Source organism: Gymnodraco acuticeps, unplaced genomic scaffold (assembly GCF_902827175.1).
Source record: "Gymnodraco acuticeps unplaced genomic scaffold, fGymAcu1.1, whole genome shotgun sequence".
Taxonomy (NCBI): Eukaryota; Metazoa; Chordata; class Actinopteri; order Perciformes; family Bathydraconidae; genus Gymnodraco; species Gymnodraco acuticeps.
This window is the reverse complement of record NW_022991917.1, coordinates 13298-32724: the sequence shown is the minus strand read 5'-3', so window position 1 is coordinate 32724 and position 19427 is coordinate 13298. Positions and strand designations below refer to the sequence as shown.

The 19427-nt window shown below is 44.4% G+C and overlaps 1 protein-coding gene across 1 annotated transcript; it reads right to left on the bottom strand.

The window, feature by feature from the left end:
* Positions 1-6322, bottom strand: LOC117535627. The gene is made up of 3 exons (XM_034200160.1): positions 6226-6322; positions 887-1489; positions 1-794 (listed from the first exon to the last, which is right to left on the bottom strand). Exons 1-3 carry the CDS (start codon positions 6320-6322, stop codon positions 343-345), a joined length of 1152 nt encoding a protein of 383 aa, XP_034056051.1. The 3' UTR covers positions 1-342.
* Positions 6323-19427: the final 13105 nt, after the last annotated feature.

Sequence of the window (19427 nt, the reverse complement as noted above, 5' to 3'; positions counted from 1 at the left end):
TTCAGATGTATCTTTTATTGAAAAGTTACTTTTAATAAAAGTTCAAACAAGTTCTGCCGATATCGTGCGTAACGGAAAATAAATAAATATAGCCTATATTACGCAAGCCATAATAAAATAAACAAAAAACCCATGTTCTTCAGCTTTAGGCCTACATATAGTCGGATAAAATAAAACATAACGATTATTATTTGTTCACAAACTAAAAGAGTATAGGCCTGTCGTGAGCATTTTAATAAAAGCTTGCAGCTGCCGACTTGTTATCAAATAGCCTTTAAACAAATTGTAACACAAACTCTTTGACAAAACTAGAGCAAAATGCCTAGCTTATGATGTTTTAGCCTACTTTCTGCGCTGTTTCAGACCTGTGAAGTGGGTAGCTGCGGATTTAAAATCAAAGGTCCCGAGTGTCTCTCCACAACTGGCAATGCGCATGAGCCGTGTGACCTTGTTCTCGCCGAGCCGACTTCGCTGCGCTGTTTTGATTCTGTTCTGTAGAGAGAATCCTCTCTCTGCCGGCACACTGGAGACTGGGAACACGCATGCTATCTTGGCCAGTGTGGCCCACTCAGGATAGATGTTGCCTAAATCTCTTACGAGGACTTCGCAAGCCGGTAAGAAATGCAAGCCTCCGTATCCGCGGAGTGCTGTCATCACGGGGATGGCATCTCTGTGGGCGCTTGTGGCATCAATGAGAGGGGCACTGGCTTGCGCTGAGTCATCCTCGCTGGCAATCCCTTGGCCAAAATGACCAATAATGGTTCTGAGGGCTGGTTCAGCGTATATTTGAAGAGCTGAAGGGACGGAGAAATAATGTATTGTTTTATGTAACGCAAATAAACACATTTAAATAACTTGTGACACCATTTCAGGAAGGCCTACTTACCACTTTGTGCATCTGGGTATCGGGATGGGTTCAGAAGGACGTCAAAGCAAGTGATAATACTCAGGGACTCTTCAGGAAAGCGGTTGTGTAAAGCATCTATAAGATGTGTAATGTAGCGTACGCGGACATTACTGAAAGCCTGCCGGGACCGGTCATCTGCGTGTGTCACATTCACATCCCTGTACATGCCATTTTGGCAATCTGCCTGAAATCTCTCTTCTTCGGGACCGGGGGAATCCCTCAACTGTGTGAGTGCCGCAACTGATGCGTGAACCATTGGTCGGATTGTGGCCAGATTGACATCCTCTTTCTGGAAAACCAAATTCAGTTTGGTCATAACAGGTAGCACATCAGCCAGTGCGTGAGTCCAGGCGATAAAGCAGTATGGCTGGATTTGACCAAGGATGCCTTTTGCTTGGGCATTTCCTCCAACAGCCTCTTCATGTAGCTCCTTCACCAGAGCAGGCCAGTTTAGCTTGATACCCTCCACTGCCCTGTGCAAGGATAACCAGCGGACAGTGCACTGCTGCTTTAGGCTTTTCACATCTTCATCCCGAGCGTTGCTGTCATTTGACGAAGGCGATTGGTCCTGCTGGCTGAGTGCTTGTAAAATGAGTACACAGAGGATACTGTGCGCTTGTAAACTCCTACTTGGTCCACAGCTTTTGCAGCATCTAGCGCGGCCAGCGCAGCTCGGTGGGCAACACAGTGCACCTGAATACAAAACGCACTCTCTCTCTTCAGAAGAGCACCAACTCCAGCACGTTTGCCCATCATTACACTAGCCCCGTCTGCAGTGGCGTTTTTATATGTACAAAAGTGGTGGGGCACAAAAAACGTAGATGTCTATATATAAGCTTCTGCAATGAGGTTCATGGCTGGTGAGGCACTGGCACTGACTCTTCAGGTTTACAAATATTATATTTTGACCTAAATCAAAATATAATATTATTTTCAAAAGCTTTTTTTAATCTGATGCTTCAATTAATTTTAAACAGACAGTTCAACAAAAGGATACCCAAAAGATGTAATGTTATCATTTAAATATTGAATTGTTCTCTCTTATTTTCAATAAAATTGCGGTCTTACCTTGACTTGAAGATGAAGTCCATTTGCCTATCCTTCTGAACAAAAATCTCTATTACTTTTTTGTAAAAGTCCTCCTTATCTTCTTGTAGTTTCAAAAGTCTATCATAAATCTAATCGATATATTTATGATTCAAAAATTATAAAAGTATGGTAGACATGTGGATATTATCCGGCTGAACAAAACGTGCATTTATCTAACAGGTTTGTTTCCCACAGATCTTATTTTGAGATATTTTCTAAAATCCTATGGAGAAATATCATTGCTTTTTTGTCGAGGGAAGCCATGCGCAGTTTACTTCCGGGTTTTAGGACGCGTCACTGCAGCTCTCTCGTCTCCTCTTCACACACCACACTTTTCGCGGCACACGTACTTACAGCCAATCAGCTCTGAATGATGTGAGATGACGTATGGTGGGGATGGCAGCTCTATGCCCCTATGGTCATTATTTTTTTGCCACACACATTAAATAGGAAAATATTCTGAGCATGCGCAGTGTAGTTTTTACAGTCACCATTGACTTAAACAGGGAGAGGGAGGGGCAGGATCGGGTTCTGTCCCACACAGCTCTAAACAGCTCAATAGGCACACACTGTAGACACTAATTAGAAGAACACTGACTAAAACAGCAATGTACAGACGAATCAGATGATTAAACATGATCTTAAAATATATTTAATATATATTTTAATTTTTTTTTAATACTTTCTGCTGACACTAGGTGGGGCTGTGCCCCACCTGCCCCTAATGACCAGTCGCCACTGCCCGTCTGAGCCCAGGCCAATGACGCTTGACAGTTTCACATCCCTCTCGCGGAGCACCTCATCCACCTTGTCAAATATACACTGTGCTGTCCCGGAGAGCACATCATAGTTTCCCAAAAAACACGTCTCCACTTTTCCTTTAATTTGCAACTTGGCGTATATTATCAGCTTTTTGTCCATCCATCTTCTCCCGCTTATCCGTGGTCGGGTCGCGGGGGTAGCAGTTCCAGCAGAGAGCCCCAAACTTTCTTTTCCCTGGCGACATCAACCAGCTCTGACTGGGGGATCCCAAGGCGCTCCCAGGCCAGCGAAGAGATATAATCCCTCCACCTGGTCCTAGGTCTACCCCTTGGTCTCTTCCCAGCTGGACGTGCCTGGAACACCTCCCTAGGGAGGCGCCCAGGTGGCATCCTAACTAGGTGCCCGAACCACCTCAACTGGCTCCTTTCGACGCGAAGGAGGAGCGGCTCAACTCCGAGTCCCTCCCTGATGACCGAACTTCTCACCATATCCCTAAGGGAGACACCAGCCACCCTGCGGAGAAAACCCATCTCGGCCGCTTGTATCCGCGATCTCGTTCTTTCGGTCATGACCCATCCTTCATGACCATAGGTGAGGGTAGGAACAAAAATGGCCCGGAAGACAGAGAGCTTTGCCTTCTGGCTCAGCTCCCTTTTCGTCACAACGGTGCGGTAAAGCGACTGCAGTACCGCTCCCGCTGCTCCGATTCTCCGGCCCATCTCACGCTCCATTGTTCCCTCACTCGAGAACAAGACCCCGAGATACTTGAACTCCTTCACTTGGGGTAAGGACTCATTCCCTACTTGGAGTGGACAGTCCATCGGTTTCCTGCGGAGAACCATGGCCTCAGATTTGGAGGTGCTGATCCTCATCCCAGCCGCTTCACACTCGGTTGCGAACCGATCCAGTGAGTGCTGAAGGTCGCAGACCGATGAAGCCATTAGAACCACATCATCTGCAAAAAGCAGTGGTGCAATCCTTAGTCCACCGAACTGCAGACCCCCTCCCCCATGACTACGCCTCGAAATCCGATCCATGTATATTACAAACAGGATTGGTGACAAAGCGCAGCCCTGGCGGAGGCCAACCCTCACCGGAAATGGGTCCGACTTACTGCCGAGGACCCGGACACAGCTCTCGCTTTGGGAGTACAGAGATTGGATGGCCCTGAGTAGAGACCCCCCTCACCCCATACTCCCGCAGCACCCTCCCACAGTAACTCCCTGGGAACTCGGTCATACGCCTTCTCCAAGTCTACAAAACACATGTAGACTGGATAAGCGTACTCCCAGGCCCCCTCCAGGATCCTTGCGAGAGTAAAAAGCTGATCCGTCGTTCCACGACCAGGACGGAATCCGCATTGTTCCTCCTCAATCTGAGGTTCGACAATCGGCCTGACCCTCCTTTCGAGTACCTTAGAGTAAACTTTCCCGGGGAGGCTGAGTAGTGTGATGCCTCTGTAATTGGCATACACCCTCTGATCCCCCTTTTTAAAAAGGGGAACCACCACCCCGGTCTGCCACTCCTTCGGTACTGTTTCCGACTTCCACGCAACGTTGATGAGACGTGTCAACCATGACAGTCCCTCAACACCCAGAGCCTTCAGCATTTCCGGGCGGATCTCATCCACCCCCGGGGTTTGCCACTGTGGAGTTGTTTGACGACCTCAGTGACCTCCCCCCGGGAGATTGGTGTTGATCCCCCGTCATACTCCAGCTCTGCCTCTAACATAGAGGGCGGAGTTGTCGGGTTCAGGAGTTCCTCAAAGTGTTCCTTCCAACGCCCTAACACTCCATCAGTTGAGGTCAACAACGTCCCATCCTTACTGTACACAGCTTGGATGGTTCCATGCTTCCCCCTCCTGAGGTGTCGGACAGTTTTCCAGAACAACTTTGGTGCCGCCCGAAAGTCCTTCTCCATGTCTTCTCCGAACTTCTCCCACACCCGCTGCTTTGCCTCGGCCACGGATGAGGCTGCTGCCCTTCGGGCCTGTCGGTACCTTGCAACTGCCTCGGGAGTCCCCCGGGATAACAAATCCCTGAAGGCCTCCTTCTTCAGTCGGACGGCTTCCCTGACCACCGGTGTCCACCAGGAGGTTCGAGGGTTACCGCCCCTTGAGGCACCTAGGACCTTGAGACCACAGCTCCCCGCCGCGGCTTCGGCAATAGAGGCTTTGAACACCGACCACTCTGGTTCAATGTCCCCAACCTCCACAGGAATGCCCGAAAAGCTCCGCCGGAGGTGTGAGTTGAAGGCCTCCTGAACTTGGGCCTCCTCCAGACGTTCCCAGTTCACCCGAACTACACGTTTGGGCTTACCAGGTCTATCCAGAGGCTTCCCCCGCCACTCGACCCAACTCACCACCAGATGGTGATCAGTTGACAACTCCGCCCCTCTCTTTACCCGAGTGTCCAAAACATACGGCCTCAGGTCCGATGATACGATAACGAAATCGATCATGGACCTTCTGCCTAGGGTGCTCTGGTACCACGTACACTTATGAGCATCCTTATGTTCGAACATGGTGTTTGTTATGGCCAATCCATGACTAGCACAGAAGTCCAGTAACAAACCACCACTCCGGTTCAGATCAGGGGGGCCGTTCCTCCCAATCACGCCCCTCCAAGTGTCTCCATCATTGCCCACATGTGCGTTGAAGTCTCCCAGCAAGATTAAAGAGTCCCCTTCAGGAGCCCCATACAGGACTCTTTCCAGGGTCTCCAAGAAGGCCGTATACTCTGAACTGCTGTTGGGTGCATAAGCACACACAACAGTCAGAGTTTTCCCCCCCATAACCCGCAGGCGTAGGGAGGCGACCCTCTCGTCCACTGGGGTAAACTCCAACAACGAAGCACCTAACCAGGGACTTGTGAGTATCCCCACACCCGCCCGGCGCCTCACACCTTGAGCAACTCCGGAGAAGAATAGAGTCCAACCCCTATCCAGAAGTAAGGTTCCAGAGCCGACGCTGTGCGTAGAGGTGAGCCCAACCAGATCCAACTGGTAACGCTCCACCTCCCGCACAAGCTCCGGCTCCTTCCCCCCCAGAGAGGTGACGTTCCACGTCCCCAAAGCCAGCTTCTGTCGCCCGGGTCTGGTCCGTCGAGACCCTCCGCTTTCACTGCCACCCTTCTGGCAGCGCACCCGACCCCATCGATGTTTCCCGTAGGTGGTGGGCCCGCGGGACGGAGAAGCGGAGGTGTTGCCCACGTTGCCTTTTCGGGCTGGGCCCGGCCGGGCTCCGTGGCAAGCCCGGCCACCAGACGCTATCATTGACGTCTCGTCAATGATTATTCCGATAAAGTCACTGTTTTTTAGTTTTTCGTCCAGCTGCTTAATCAGGACTTCATCTATGGCCTTTTCCATGTCATCAACGGAATCACTGTGCCGGTAAATTCCATCACCTGTGACAAAATCAGGAGCCTTCACTTCTCGTAGTAACTCAGTCAACCCTGCATACTGATTACCTGCAATGTCGTTTTTAGCCATGTGAAACACTACTTTTAGCTGAGAACATAGCTTCACGTTGGACGCTTCATTCACCCTCTCACAGTGGCCTTTCATTGCGGTTTGTTGTGGTATTGTGTTCAATGACAAAATGTGCTCATTGCTCTGGCTGTGTTCAATAAGCGCAGAGGTTCTCATATTTGTTGCTCCTTTGGTGAACCCGTTCTTTCTCCCCGAGTTCTCGCAGTGCGAGCAGAACATAATTTCTTCCCCATCTATAATGTCGCACCTCAGCCAGGTGAATTTATCTTTCCATTCGGGTCTGAGCGCGCGGGATTTTTGTTTTTTTCTGTCCGGGGCCAAGGCATCTGCGGTCTCATTGACAGCAGGCGGTATCGCCATCTCATTGTCTGTATTATCATCATTAGACCTGCTTGGTTTAAAGAAATAATTTTTAAGCTTAGCTTGTTTTGCCATGTCCGATTTTTCTCATCTCTCGTCCTGTTGTTATTGTGCGCCCACTTTATCTTACTGAATGAAACAAATGTAACGGGTTCGTTCCACATTCAGGGTTCTTACACCTTTTCCAAAGTCAAATTCAAGCACTTTTCAAGCATTTTCAAGGTGCATTTTCCAGCTTTTCAAGCATCTTACAGCTGTTGTAAATTACATATTTATATACACATACTCAAATGATTATTTCCCTACCTCACATTAAATCAGATGTTCTTTATGCTATAAACAACCAAATGTGTGTTTCGTGATAGCATTCTACATGAGGATGACAAATTAAAGAAAATAAGTTTAATATTTAAAAATTTGTGATCTGTACGTCGTAGACTAGGCCTCCCATATAACCTGTCTGAGCCAATATAAAACAATCAGCCAAATAACTTTTCAATACATTATTGATTACTATTTTTGAGGTACTTTTAGGTTGGCAGTAAACATAAGTCAGAGGTAAATGGTGTACTTTTGCTCCACTACATGTATTTAATACCTTTAGTTACTTCACAGATGTGGATGAATTATGTGAAATCTAATCAAGTGTTAAATCAGACTTTAGTTCCACCTGGAGTAAATCCACAAGCTACCCTGCAGTATACAAAGTAATTCAAACTAGCTGCACCTTTACCAGCTTTGAGAACACTTTCATGATCAATCATTATAAAACATATCATATATATTATTCTGAAATGGACCAATCTGCACAACGACTACTTTTACTGTCGCTACTTTCACTATATTTTGATGATAATACTTTATACTTAGCAGAAATGCTGAAGGCTCTGGGTGTTGAGGGACTGTCATGGTTGACATCAACATTGCGTGGAAGTCGGAAACAGTACCGAAGGAGTGGTATACCGGGATGGTGGTTCCCCTTTTTAAAAAGGGGGATCAGAGGGTGTGTGCCAATTACAGAGGCATCACACTACTCAGCCTCCCCGGGAAAGTTTACTCTAAGGTACTGGAAAGGAGGGTCAGGCCGATTGTCGAACCTCAGATTGAGGAGGAACAATGCGGATTCCGTCCTGGTCGTGGAACGACGGATCAGCTTTTTTACTCTCGCAAGGATCCTGGAGGGGGCCTGGGAGTACGCTTATCCGGTCTACATGTGTTTTGTAGACTTGGAGAAGGCGTATGACCGAGTTCCCAGGGAGTTATTGTGGGAGGTGCTGCGGGAGTATGGGGTGAGGGGGTCTCTACTCAGGGCCATCCAATCTCTGTACTCCCAAAGCGAGAGCTGTGTCCGGGTCCTCGGCAGTAAGTCGGACCTATTTCCGGTGAGGATTGGCCTCCACCAGGGCTGCGCTTTGTCACCAATCCTGTTTGTAATATACATGGATCGGATTTCGAGGCGTAGTCGTGGGGGAGGGGGTCTGCAGTTCGGTGGACTAAGGATTGCACCACTGCTTTTTGCAGATGATGTGGTTCTAATGGCTTCATCGGTCTGCGACCTTCAGCACTCACTGGATCGGTTCGCAACCGAGTGTGAAGCGGCTGGGATGAGGATCAGCACCTCCAAATCTGAGGCCATGGTTCTCAGCAGGAAACTGATGGACTGTCCACTCCAAGTAGGGAATGAGTCCTTATCCCAAGTGAAGGAGTTCAAGTATCTCGGGGTCTTGTTCTCGAGTGAGGGAACAATGGAGCGTGAGATGGGCCGGAGAATCGGAGCAGCGGGAGCGGTACTGCAGTCGCTTTACCGCACCGTTGTGACGAAAAGGGATCTGAGCCAGAAGGCAAAGCTCTCTGTCTACCGGGCAATTTTCGTTCCTACCCTCACCTATGGTCATGAAGGATGGGTCATGACCGAAAGAACGAGATCGCGGATACAAGCGGCCGAGATGGGTTTTCTCCGCAGGGTGGCTGGTGTCTCCCTTAGGGATAAGGTGAGAAGTTCGGTCATCCGGGAGGGGACTCGGAGTTTGAGCCGCTCCTCCTTCGTGTCGAAGGAGCCAGTTGAGGTGGTTCGGGCACCTAGTTAGGATGCCACCTGGGTGCCTCCCTAGGGAGGTGTTCCAGGCACGTCCAGCTGGGAAGAGACCAAGGGGTAGACCTAGGACCAGGCGGAGGGATTATATCTCTTCGCTGGCCTGGGAGCGCCTTGGGATCCCCCAGTCAGAGCTGGTTGATGTCGCCAGGGAAAAGAAAGTTTGGGGCTCTCTGCTGGAACTGCTACCCCCGCGACCCGACCACGGATAAGCGGGAGAAGATGGATGGATGGATACTTTATACTGTTACTTGAGGAACATTTTGAATGCAGGACTTTTACTGTAACAGAGTATTCCTACACTCTGGTACTAATTTTACTCAAGTACAATATCTGAGTACTTATTCCACCTCTGGTAGCGTATTAGCCTGAATTGTAGCCACAAAATCATGCAGAGCTGCATAAAAATAGACTCACAATGGTAACAAGTGGAAAATAATATGTACAAATGTGTACAATGATTTGTAGGTAATTTTGACTACTCAAGACACCTGACTTAGACATCTGCAAAGGAAGACTGTGTTCATTCTACAATTACATGGGATTAAAGCAAAAATGTAGTTTTACTTGTATAATACTTCAATTTTATATAAAAGACAGTTTGTTTTCATGTTTTCAAATAAACAAAGTATTGGCTTTCAGAATATTAAACTTGTTTCGGCAAATTCAGATGATAAATACAACTTTGAAGCTTCGGCATAATTACAAGCAGAGAACGGACTAATGTAACGTCACAGCAAGCAACAGCCGGTGTTTCTTGTGAGTGTTTCCCCGGTACACAAACGCAAAAATACACAAACACACTCGCGAGCTTCCCCCAGACCACACTGAAAAAACTGATTATGACCCCTTTTAGATGTTACATGTTTTAATCTAGCCTTTTTTAATAGATTTGAATGTGTTATTGCATCCTTCTTATCTTTTTTAATTAATCTTAACATATATTGTCACTGTTTAAAACAAGCTCATTTCATTCATTTAAAAGTAATTAGAAACAAATATGTACAATTTAATTACCACATATACTGTCCTGTCTGCGCATGTGCATACACAAGCAGCCCGCCACTTTTCCCTCCATTTTCCATTCGGAAGGACCATCACCTGACTGCCTGCGTAGCTCCTCTGTCGTGAGGTGAACGTTCTCCACGGCTCTCCGTTTTAAGTAAGTAGCTCATTCATAGCCTTGGGTGTATTATATTATACTTAAACAGGTAGATTAATAGCTAACATTAACGCTATTGACTGTGTGTTTTGATAGATTAACATTAGCAAACGTAGGCCTACAGCAGCTAGCTAACTGTTAGCCTACTGTTAACCTAGCTTAGTTGTGTAGTAATGTTTAAGTAACCTAATTGAAGTGTAACATGTATCATTAACATTATAAGATAACTTGATACTGCTCTCAAATTAAATACGTGATAAATTCAATCTTTGTCTTGTTAGACTTTATTATTAGTTTGTGGCTAATACAAGTTGAATACTGCCTGTTACTATGCTTTTTTGTTTGTAGCTTCACCTGGCTTGTATACTGGCCATTCCTAGCCTACTGTGTTCCTGACCGGCTGTAAGTATGTTTTTTGTTTAACTTGTTCTTATCACTGTGGTAATATTAGGACACAACTAAGCATGTGAAATCACGTTGGTTTTGGTAACGTTACTCTCTGGCGGCAAGGGGTTAATGTTACCGAGGCTAACGTTCATATAACGTTTCACACGAGTACTTTTCCCCCCCGAACCTTATTTCCACCCCCAGATAGTCCCTGCTAGCGAGTTATTACTTTCCTGAGGAGGAAATGGTTCGTGGGTGTGTCGGCCCCACTACACCGCAAACAACTTCACGGCGTATACTGCCACCGGAAGTCCCCGGAGTTGGGGACTGGCTTCTACTGAAGCCTTCCGAGTAAATCGCCAGAAGCACCGACACCTCCTCATCACTCCACCGCTCCCATGTATTATTTTGTGTTGCCATAAGTTGGTCAAAAATAGTTAGTGTTGCCGACACACCCACTAACCTTTTCTCCCCAGGAAAGTACCACCTCTCTAGCAGGACGGTCTGTTTATCGGTACTTGAGACATTTAACATTATATTGCAGTCTTAGTTTCGCCAACACCGTTTATAATATGCAATAAGACAAAATGCGTCGATGTATTTTCAATCTTTCCAATCCAGAGGAGAGATCTCTCTCTCCCCGTCTGTGTGCGAGGGGGTGAGGCAGTTTATACACACGCGGCTGCTACATGCATGCAACACACACACATGGTGGAGAGAGAACTAAGCGCTCCTAGGTGTGGTTAAATGTTACCCGTTTTGAGGTGGACAATGCTCTTTGCCAAAAGTGAGAAATCATTTATTGCTTTTGGCTATAGAATAGAATATATAATCATTTAATGTCATTATACATGTACAATGAAAGAAAGAAAAGCTTCTCCCTTTTTAAAAGCTGCCATAAAGTGCAATAACAGTTTAGCATGTCAGGGCGGTAACACAAGCAATTTGTCTAAACATTTAGCAAAAGTGCACCACATCCAGTAATATTTAGGCTCTATTTAAAAAAAAAAAACGTTACATTGTTTGTCACAAAGGAGTTTGTAGGATTTTTAGTCATTGGCCAAGTCAGTAATCATTGGCAATCAATTACCTTTTTTCATTTAACATTATTATTTTTAATTTCTGCTCATCTTTATTTTTATTGCAGGTTTTGCTATCTGATGTTGGTGTGATGGGGAACAGAACCTGACTCACAATACTCCATATTGATGAGGTAAGTTATATATTTCACATGGTGAATGGTGAAATGCCTATTTGCTGTACACATCGAGCTGCTACAGAGCAACATGATCATACATTTGAAATGGTGTTTCTGTCCATCTGATAAGTCCAATATTCACATCTTTTAGCTCTGTTTATGCTCTCCACCAACTCCTTAGTAAAGTATTTGGCTCTTTAGCTGCTCAATGTTCCGCTGTCTTCACCAGCTATTCTCTAACTGTCAGTTTGATTGTCTGAAGAAAACAGCTGCTGCTGGAATTGGGGTTTTCACTTTATACCTCAACATTTTACCCATTGTCAATTAAAGTATTAGCAAGGTTTAAACAACCATACAGCTTACAAGTCTAGTTTTGAATCCTTGCAATTACCTTAGATTAATATAAATACTTTGGTTAGAACACACTGTGCACCAATACACGTCTTATCAAGGACTTGGTTAATGAGGTCAACATTAGAATCTATCCTTTAATTATATAGTAGATACAAAATATCATTACACCAATGGCTGAATGTGCTCTTTGTCTTTTGTCGTTTTGTTTTTGCATAACAGATACACGCTGAATTCCAGCGCATAACAACTATCCCACTTGAAACAGCCTTCATGGCGCAGTTGGACAGCCATCTACCTCAGCTGACATCTGTCTTCCAGAAGAAGGGAGGAGTTGTTGGCCAGAAACTAGCCAAACATCTGGCGATCTTGCAAAAGGTAAATGTGTGTATACTGTTTTATACAAATTGTCATATACTCTATGGAGCAATTTTATGAAATGTACTTGTCTAGTACCGTATAGAGCCCCATTTGCCTCACAACAGCCTGGATTACTTGCCAGGTTCAAGAATGCAAGACACATTTCTAAGGAAATCTGATCTTAATAAGGCAATAGTGGCATACTGGGTAGAGAAGCAGGCTTGTGACTGGAAAGGTGCAAATGCAATCCCCAGGTGGGGAAAGTGAAAAAGCAGAACCTGCCTTGAGCAAGTCACTTAATCCTCAGTTGCCAACAGATCAGACTGTGGTTGTACTCGGCAGATTCCAGGTGTGAACTGTGAAGAACGGAGCATTGCTCTTGGTGAAAAGCCCCTGGATGAGTAGAATTTGTAAACAGTGCTATCGCCCTAACACATTCAGACCTCTGACATTGTAATACATTTACAGTAAGTCACAATTCTTTAACATACTTAAGTTAGGGCATTTCATTTACATGTATAATGAAGTCATTGTATATATTATATTGTATATTTAGGTTACTACAGGTTGTAAATCTTCTACAATTTATAGACAATTTTGTTATTATTGATGTATTTAGAAATATTTTAATAATTGTAATTTCTTTACACAGGCAACAAGTGATGTTAACCTTAAAAGGGAAGCAATCCTCAAGGCACTTTGCATCCACCTTGGTGAGGATGATGGACATCTCATTCAGGAGTATATGGTGAGTCATTGTAATTGCATTTGCCAGTCACATGTAGTGTTTTATGATCCTAGTGTCAGGCAGCCATTTTAGATCATTATGTTTTACCTTATAAGGAGCATGAAGGTTGAGAATATTTATATGTATGTATGTTGATATTCAACAACAGACTAAAGCATTTCAAACCATCAGCTTGGTTATTTATACGACGAGGTTGGCTTTATTCATAGTTTTTCTTATTGTCCAATGGAAAGACCATAATCAACAATGTCTTTGTCCATCTGCCAATCCTCTCTGACTCCTGACACTCAGCACCAAGCTTATTGGTTCCTACGTAAATCTTTAAAAACACCTCACACATATTTAGTTTGATTCAGAAATATATAGAATATGACCAGCTTTGTTTTAAGGGATTAATAGGTATGTGAGCAATATTACAAAAAAATTATACGATAAAGTATGTCATTAAAATGAGATATATTGAATAAATACATGTTTTTTCTTTAAATATACAGGACATGGAAGGAGATGACGTCACCAGAGACCTGCAGAAATCTACTATGTCATCAACAAGGAGGGTGGAGAACCTGGACATTATGACGACGTTGGGATTTTTGTTGAAGGACTAATCATTCTGGACAACATTGGATCTGTAGCCCGAGCTTGTGCCATCATGCTGGGAGTCATCTATACACTGAACATGGCTTACCCCAAAGAGCTAAGGTACTACTATGAATTCATTCAGAAAGTGCTCCTGCAAATGGATGGTGAAAGACTTTCCCCCAAAGTCCTTGGACTGAAGAACAAGATACATGCTGGACTGTAGGATTTCTTCAGCCGCTCTTGTGAACCGATGCCATTAAAGCATTACAAAAACACCAGTCAAACCTCAAAGGTTGGGAGAAGAATGTGGAAATCTCGATGGACTTGGAAGACATTTGTTTCATGTATTAGAGGAAGGTTACATCCTCCTCAGCTGTTTAAGTCACATGCTTCATGTTACGTCAGGATTTATTCACTATGTCTGTTTCCACTGCACTTTGTTGCTGTCATGGCCTCCACCTCTGCCAGTCAGTGGCCGTTTCTCAATGTCGAGTAAACCTGCTGCAGAGCCATTATTTCAAGTATACTACGTCATCGAGTGGCGCCGAAGGACTGTTTAAATGCATGTTAAATGCCCAGCATTCGGCACCACTCGATGACGTAGTATACTTGAAATAGTGTGTGTGTGTGTGTGTGTGTGTGTGTGTGTGTGTGTGTGTGTGTGTGTGTGTGTGTGTGTGTGTGTGTGTGTGTGTGTGTGTGTGTGTGTGTGTGTGTGTGTGTGTGTGTGTGTGTGTGTGTGTGTGTGTGTGTGTGTGTGTGTGTGTGTGTGTGTGTGTGTAATCCAATCACCTCTGGCATAAGACTCCGGCCCTGACTCCTCCACTTCGCCAGATCGTAGACTCTGTACCCACAGTCAGTCTCTAGCTTTGGAAAGTCTTCGATTGCGATTCCCTGTTTGACCTGTTTTCTCCTGTGCCTGCAGCTTCAAGCCAGCCTGACTCCTAGCTCCTGTCTCCAGACCACCTCCAACGTTGGACACTGTCCCGCTCCTCCTGGCTCTTCTCCCTGCACTCTCCAACCTGGTCAGACCTCCGTTCCCCTCTCCCTTGGACTCCGTCTAGCTTCCCTGGCCCAGACCCCCAGTAATATTCAATAAATGTTATTATTGTGCTTGAAACTCCTGTCTTGCTCTGCTCCTGGGTTCCCTGCAAGCCTTAACAGTGGCCAGATTGTACTGTTAAGGCTAGCAACCCAAGAGCAGAGCAGAGACAGGAGGAAAGAGTTTCAAGCACAATAAAACAGTTTATTGAATAATACTGGGCAGTAGGCAGGGGGGTCTGGGCCAGGGAAGCGACGGAGTCCAAGGGAGAGGGGAACGGAGGTCTGACCAGGTTGGAGAGTGCAGGGAGAAGAGCCAGGAGGAGCGGGACAGCGTCCAACGTTGGAGGTGGTCTGGAGACAGGAGCTAGGAGTCAGGCTGGCTTGAAGCTGCAGGCACAGGAGAAAACAGGTCAAACAGGGAATCACAATCGAAGACTTTCCAAAGCTAGAGACTGACTGTGGGTACAGAGTCTACGATCTGGCGAAGTGGAGGAGTCAGGGCCGGAGTCTTATAGCAGAGGTGATTGGATTGTGGACGCCTGGCTCCCACACACCTGTCTCCACTCACCTGTCTCCACTCCTACACTCACACACAAGAGGTGGAGGCCATGACAGTTGCATGTTGTTTTTATCGAATCAGAAGATGTTTAAGACACATGCTTCATGTTACGTCATTTTGTACAAGATAATAAAGTAAGAGTATGTATCAAATATGTTGTTTGTTTTATTTTAATATATTGAAAGTTAACATAGTAATAATGGCTGAAATTGTTTAATTAAATTCAACTTAATTTTTGTATGTAGGAATTAAACTATTGAATTGATCTGAATGTACAAAAAGAAAAAGGGTTACAGTTACATAATCCATGTTAGTACACTTAACATGGGTTTAGTGAGTAAATTCTACTCAAAATAGTTGAGCTGAAAATTATCAGTATAATTAAGTTGAAATTACTCAAAGATAATAAGTACAGTGAACTTAAAAAAGATATCTGGATTTAGATAAATTAATTTCGTGCAACCACTTACCTTAATAAAATTAAGTAAATTCAACATAACACTTTTTTCAGTGCAGTAATACTAACGAAAATGTGTCTTCGGGTCAATGTGACTGATTTCGATAGATCAAGTCACATTTGGTTCGTGACTATAACACAAAATGCCGTGAGTGCTTCATCCTCTGAACACCACACGATGGCGACTGTAACGCACATAACATAGGTACGCTCCTCTGAAATGATTGTCCCCTGCAATTATTATTATCCCTCAATCGAGTTTGCTATTCAGCTCGCTAACGTTAGCTTAAACAAACGTAACATGCAACGTTAGCCTAATCTAAAATGCTCTACTACGGCGTACCTTTCATGTGGCTCGTCAGCGCAGACTCTCGCATCGTTATGTTGCAAACTTTGCAGGAGGCTACTCGTGGGCTTGACCCTCGTCTTAGCCATGGCTTGTATTTGTCTTCTGCTAGCCAACGCTCGTTGAAACGGCAACCTCCTGGCATCGGTTGATCCATAGGTTGATAATGTATCTGTGGCTTTGAAGCAATTGTTTATAATCCATAATTCCATTTTTAGGTAAAAATCGGAGCACAACAGTTAGCTGCTAATGGTAGCCACCAGAGTGTATGCAGCTTCCGGTTTTGGCTACGCGTCACTCTCACTCCTTATATGGTAATGTGTGTGTGTTAGACTGCGCTGGACTGCCGCATTGCCAAGACCGGAAGCAGCAGCCACTCTGGTGGCTACCATTAGCAGCTAACTTTTGCTCTTTTTACGTTTTTTCTCGTTGTAATGCCATTGAACACGTCTTTTGATCAGATTGACAGCTACGGTGATACATCTCCCCTAGAAGCAACGTAAAGGTACGTGTTGTGATGTCTGTGTTTGCTTCCCCTGTCCGAGTTCGGATCACCCAGTGATGATACTATATACCTAAATAATCTGTGGAACCTCAGCTTTAATCGGATATCTTGTATGTGCAGCTACGATAAGTAATAAGGGTACTTTTATCTTGAGTTCTGTGCCAAAGTGCGTTAGCATTTTTCGCTCAGGGGTCATTTAGATGCTTCTTATGAGACTTGTGTTTTGTTTTGGTAAAAATGGTTTGTATCGTCAGTTATCTGAAATTATTCCCGTTAATCTGGTATAACACATTAATAGGTTCTTAAATATTAAGATCCCCTGAGACACAGTGTCGTGAAAAAAAAAGTAAAGTACCCGCCGGGACTTTGGGGCTTAACAGGTTAAAAAACCGCAATATATACCGCAGGGGGGAAAAAAAATCGCGATGTCAGTTTTTTTCAATATCGTGCAGCCCTACTGCCTTTAATGGAGAGGACATTTTGTCCAAAAGTGGTCCGTCTGCGGTGGACTTCACAGTCTCCTCTGGTTTCTGACCTGGTGCAGCGTCCAGTGTGTTTTTTGTGGATGAATTCCCCTGGGGGGGGGACAGTCCATGTAAACATTTATAAAAAAAACACATACTTTTAAAAGACATAAAGTTGTCAAAACTCAAAAAATTGTGTTTATCAAGGATGGTACAGTGGTGGTATGAATTTGGCTTTCTCTCAACACCTTGATAGCTCTCTTGTACAGCTGTTCTATCGGTTTAAGGTTTGTGGCACAAGCAAACGACCAGTTTGTAAAACAGTATTCAATGTGGGATAGAATCATACAGTGGAGGTATGACTTTGCAGAATTGACAGTTAAGAAGGGTCTAATTTGTTTAAAATGTTGCAAGTTGAATTTAACGGTATTGGATACTTTCTTGATATGTTTCTTAAAAGTCAAGTTTGAGTCCATTATGACTCCAAGATACTTGAAATGGGGGACTAGTTCTATTTCTGCTCCGTTTAAAAACACATTGGATCCTTCAATTATGACTGGTCATTTACTGAACATCATGCATATTTTGCATTTAACTGTAAGCAAATGTTGTTCAGCCAGTGTTGAACCTTGTCCAATGCATTAAGAAAGTAAGACAGCTTTTCCTTATACATATTTTAGTATTTTTCATTCTGGCAGAATTTATCTTTATGGCCAACTACATTTTTGCCTGTATTTGTTATCACCATAGTCCCTAAATGTTTGTAGAAATGCAGGAAATGGGATTCATATCGAGAAATGTTTTATTACGGAGAGCCCCCAGACCCCCTGTTTTGTGTCACCCCCACTTCTCAAACCAAAGTCACACCATAGGCATGCATTGCACCCCCAATTGAATGTTATGCACCCTCTATTAAAAAAAGAGAACAGAGCAAAAAATACAAACAACAAATTGTGTAAGGTGCGCATGACCTGCTCCGCTGCGCGTGCATCATTTCCAAAGTGCTTCCACAGCAGTGACAAACATCTGTGGATAATCATGTATACGAAAATGGTTAAAGCAACCATCACTAAACGCCTGCAACACTGCATCTACTGCAGACAATAGCAACAGGTCAGCTGGGAACATCACGTTACCCTCCGTCGTGGACACTTACTTACTCCCGCCTGACTCGCCCCGGAGCAGCAGTCTTCGTCGCCCGAAACACCGCCGCCCCTCTGCGACCCGCAGGTGCCAGGAGACCTCGGAAAAACAGAGCCTGCCCAGGTATATCTAAACAAGAACCCTGTACAGTGGGGTAAGACGGTCATGTTGCAGCTTGTGGTATAAAAATAGACAATGGCTGGAATATTCATGTGAAAATAGTGCCATATTCTGCCATGCCTGTAGAAATGTTGGGTCAAACATAATGCATAAATAGCAAAGATGCCTTCACCACGAATGGCTACAAAAACATCTCATATCCCAAACTTATCAACAAGCTAAGGTTGCAGCTGAAATGTTCTCCAGGTCAAAAAGTCAACCTCACATGATGATGTGATTCAAGTTTTCAAGCACAGTAAATATTCTCTTCCCAGAGGATATGATGGGACCAAGGTGATGATGTAGTACATGGTTTTAATAATACGTTTTCCATTTCAAACCATGAGCTGGTTCAAATAATATGTGCCTTGATTTACAATGTGCTCTCATTTGGTACAGTTTTGAAGCTTTTGTGCTTTTCTTTCCATAGTCCACTTTGGACTGGATGAAATATTTCAGGATTGCACTTATAACACACTTGAAATGTTCTCACTTGCTAGGTTTCAAAACATAACAAATGCCATAATCTGTTCATTGGGGACCATAACATCAATGCTATTTTTCATTGCTGTTGCCGGCCACTATTGCTCACGTAAGCCCTGTAATCTCAGATGCACTCCAAGTAATCATTTTATTCTGGAACCGGGCCTAAGAGACTGAGTTACTAGCTCTACTGGATGAAATCCAAAATACAAGAAGTACTGGCAACACATGTTCCAATTGATGCCTGTTGTCCACACCATATTTGGCAAGGGCCCTCATTTAACCTCGCTGCGTAAGCAAGCCAGATCGTATAAAGGGAGCCCCAACAGGACAGAGGACGGTGTGGTGGAAGACCTTTGGAGACTTCAGCTTGTGGTAGGCTTATCTTCTGCTGTATAGCATTTCAATGCATTCTGTATTTGCTCAATTTTCCAAAATATAAATTCATTGTAAAAAATATCATGAACAATTTTGTTGATTTAAGACCAATATGATATCTTCTCAACAGGATTGTGGAATATTTCTGACTTTTCAATAAGAGTGGAACAGGTATGAACATATTTCAACTACATTACATTTGTAAATATATTTTATTCCGTCAATCTAAGTTAGAAAAACGTTTTAATGAGCTAATTACTTTTAACTCCATACTGGAATGTGTTCTGGTACACAGGAAAATAATTGAAGTGTGGACAGTTACCAATCCACATTTCAGTTTACTTCCTACCTCTGAGAGCAAAGCAGCTGACCCCCACACTGCTTCCTGGGCCCTGTATAGTA

Bases quoted from the DNA above. Each gene is read 5' to 3' on its own strand.
- LOC117535627 (XM_034200160.1), bottom strand. From the start codon at position 6,322: ATGAAAGGCCACTGTGAGAGGGTGAATGAAGCGTCCAACGTGAAGCTA. The intron at 1,490-6,225 runs GTAATCAGTATG...TCATTTTACAAG, and splicing joins GGCTAAAAACGACATTGCAG to CACTCAGCCAGCAGGACCAA. The intron at 795-886 runs GTAAGTAGGCCT...CCGTCCCTTCAG, and splicing joins ATACCCAGATGCACAAAGTG to CTCTTCAAATATACGCTGAA.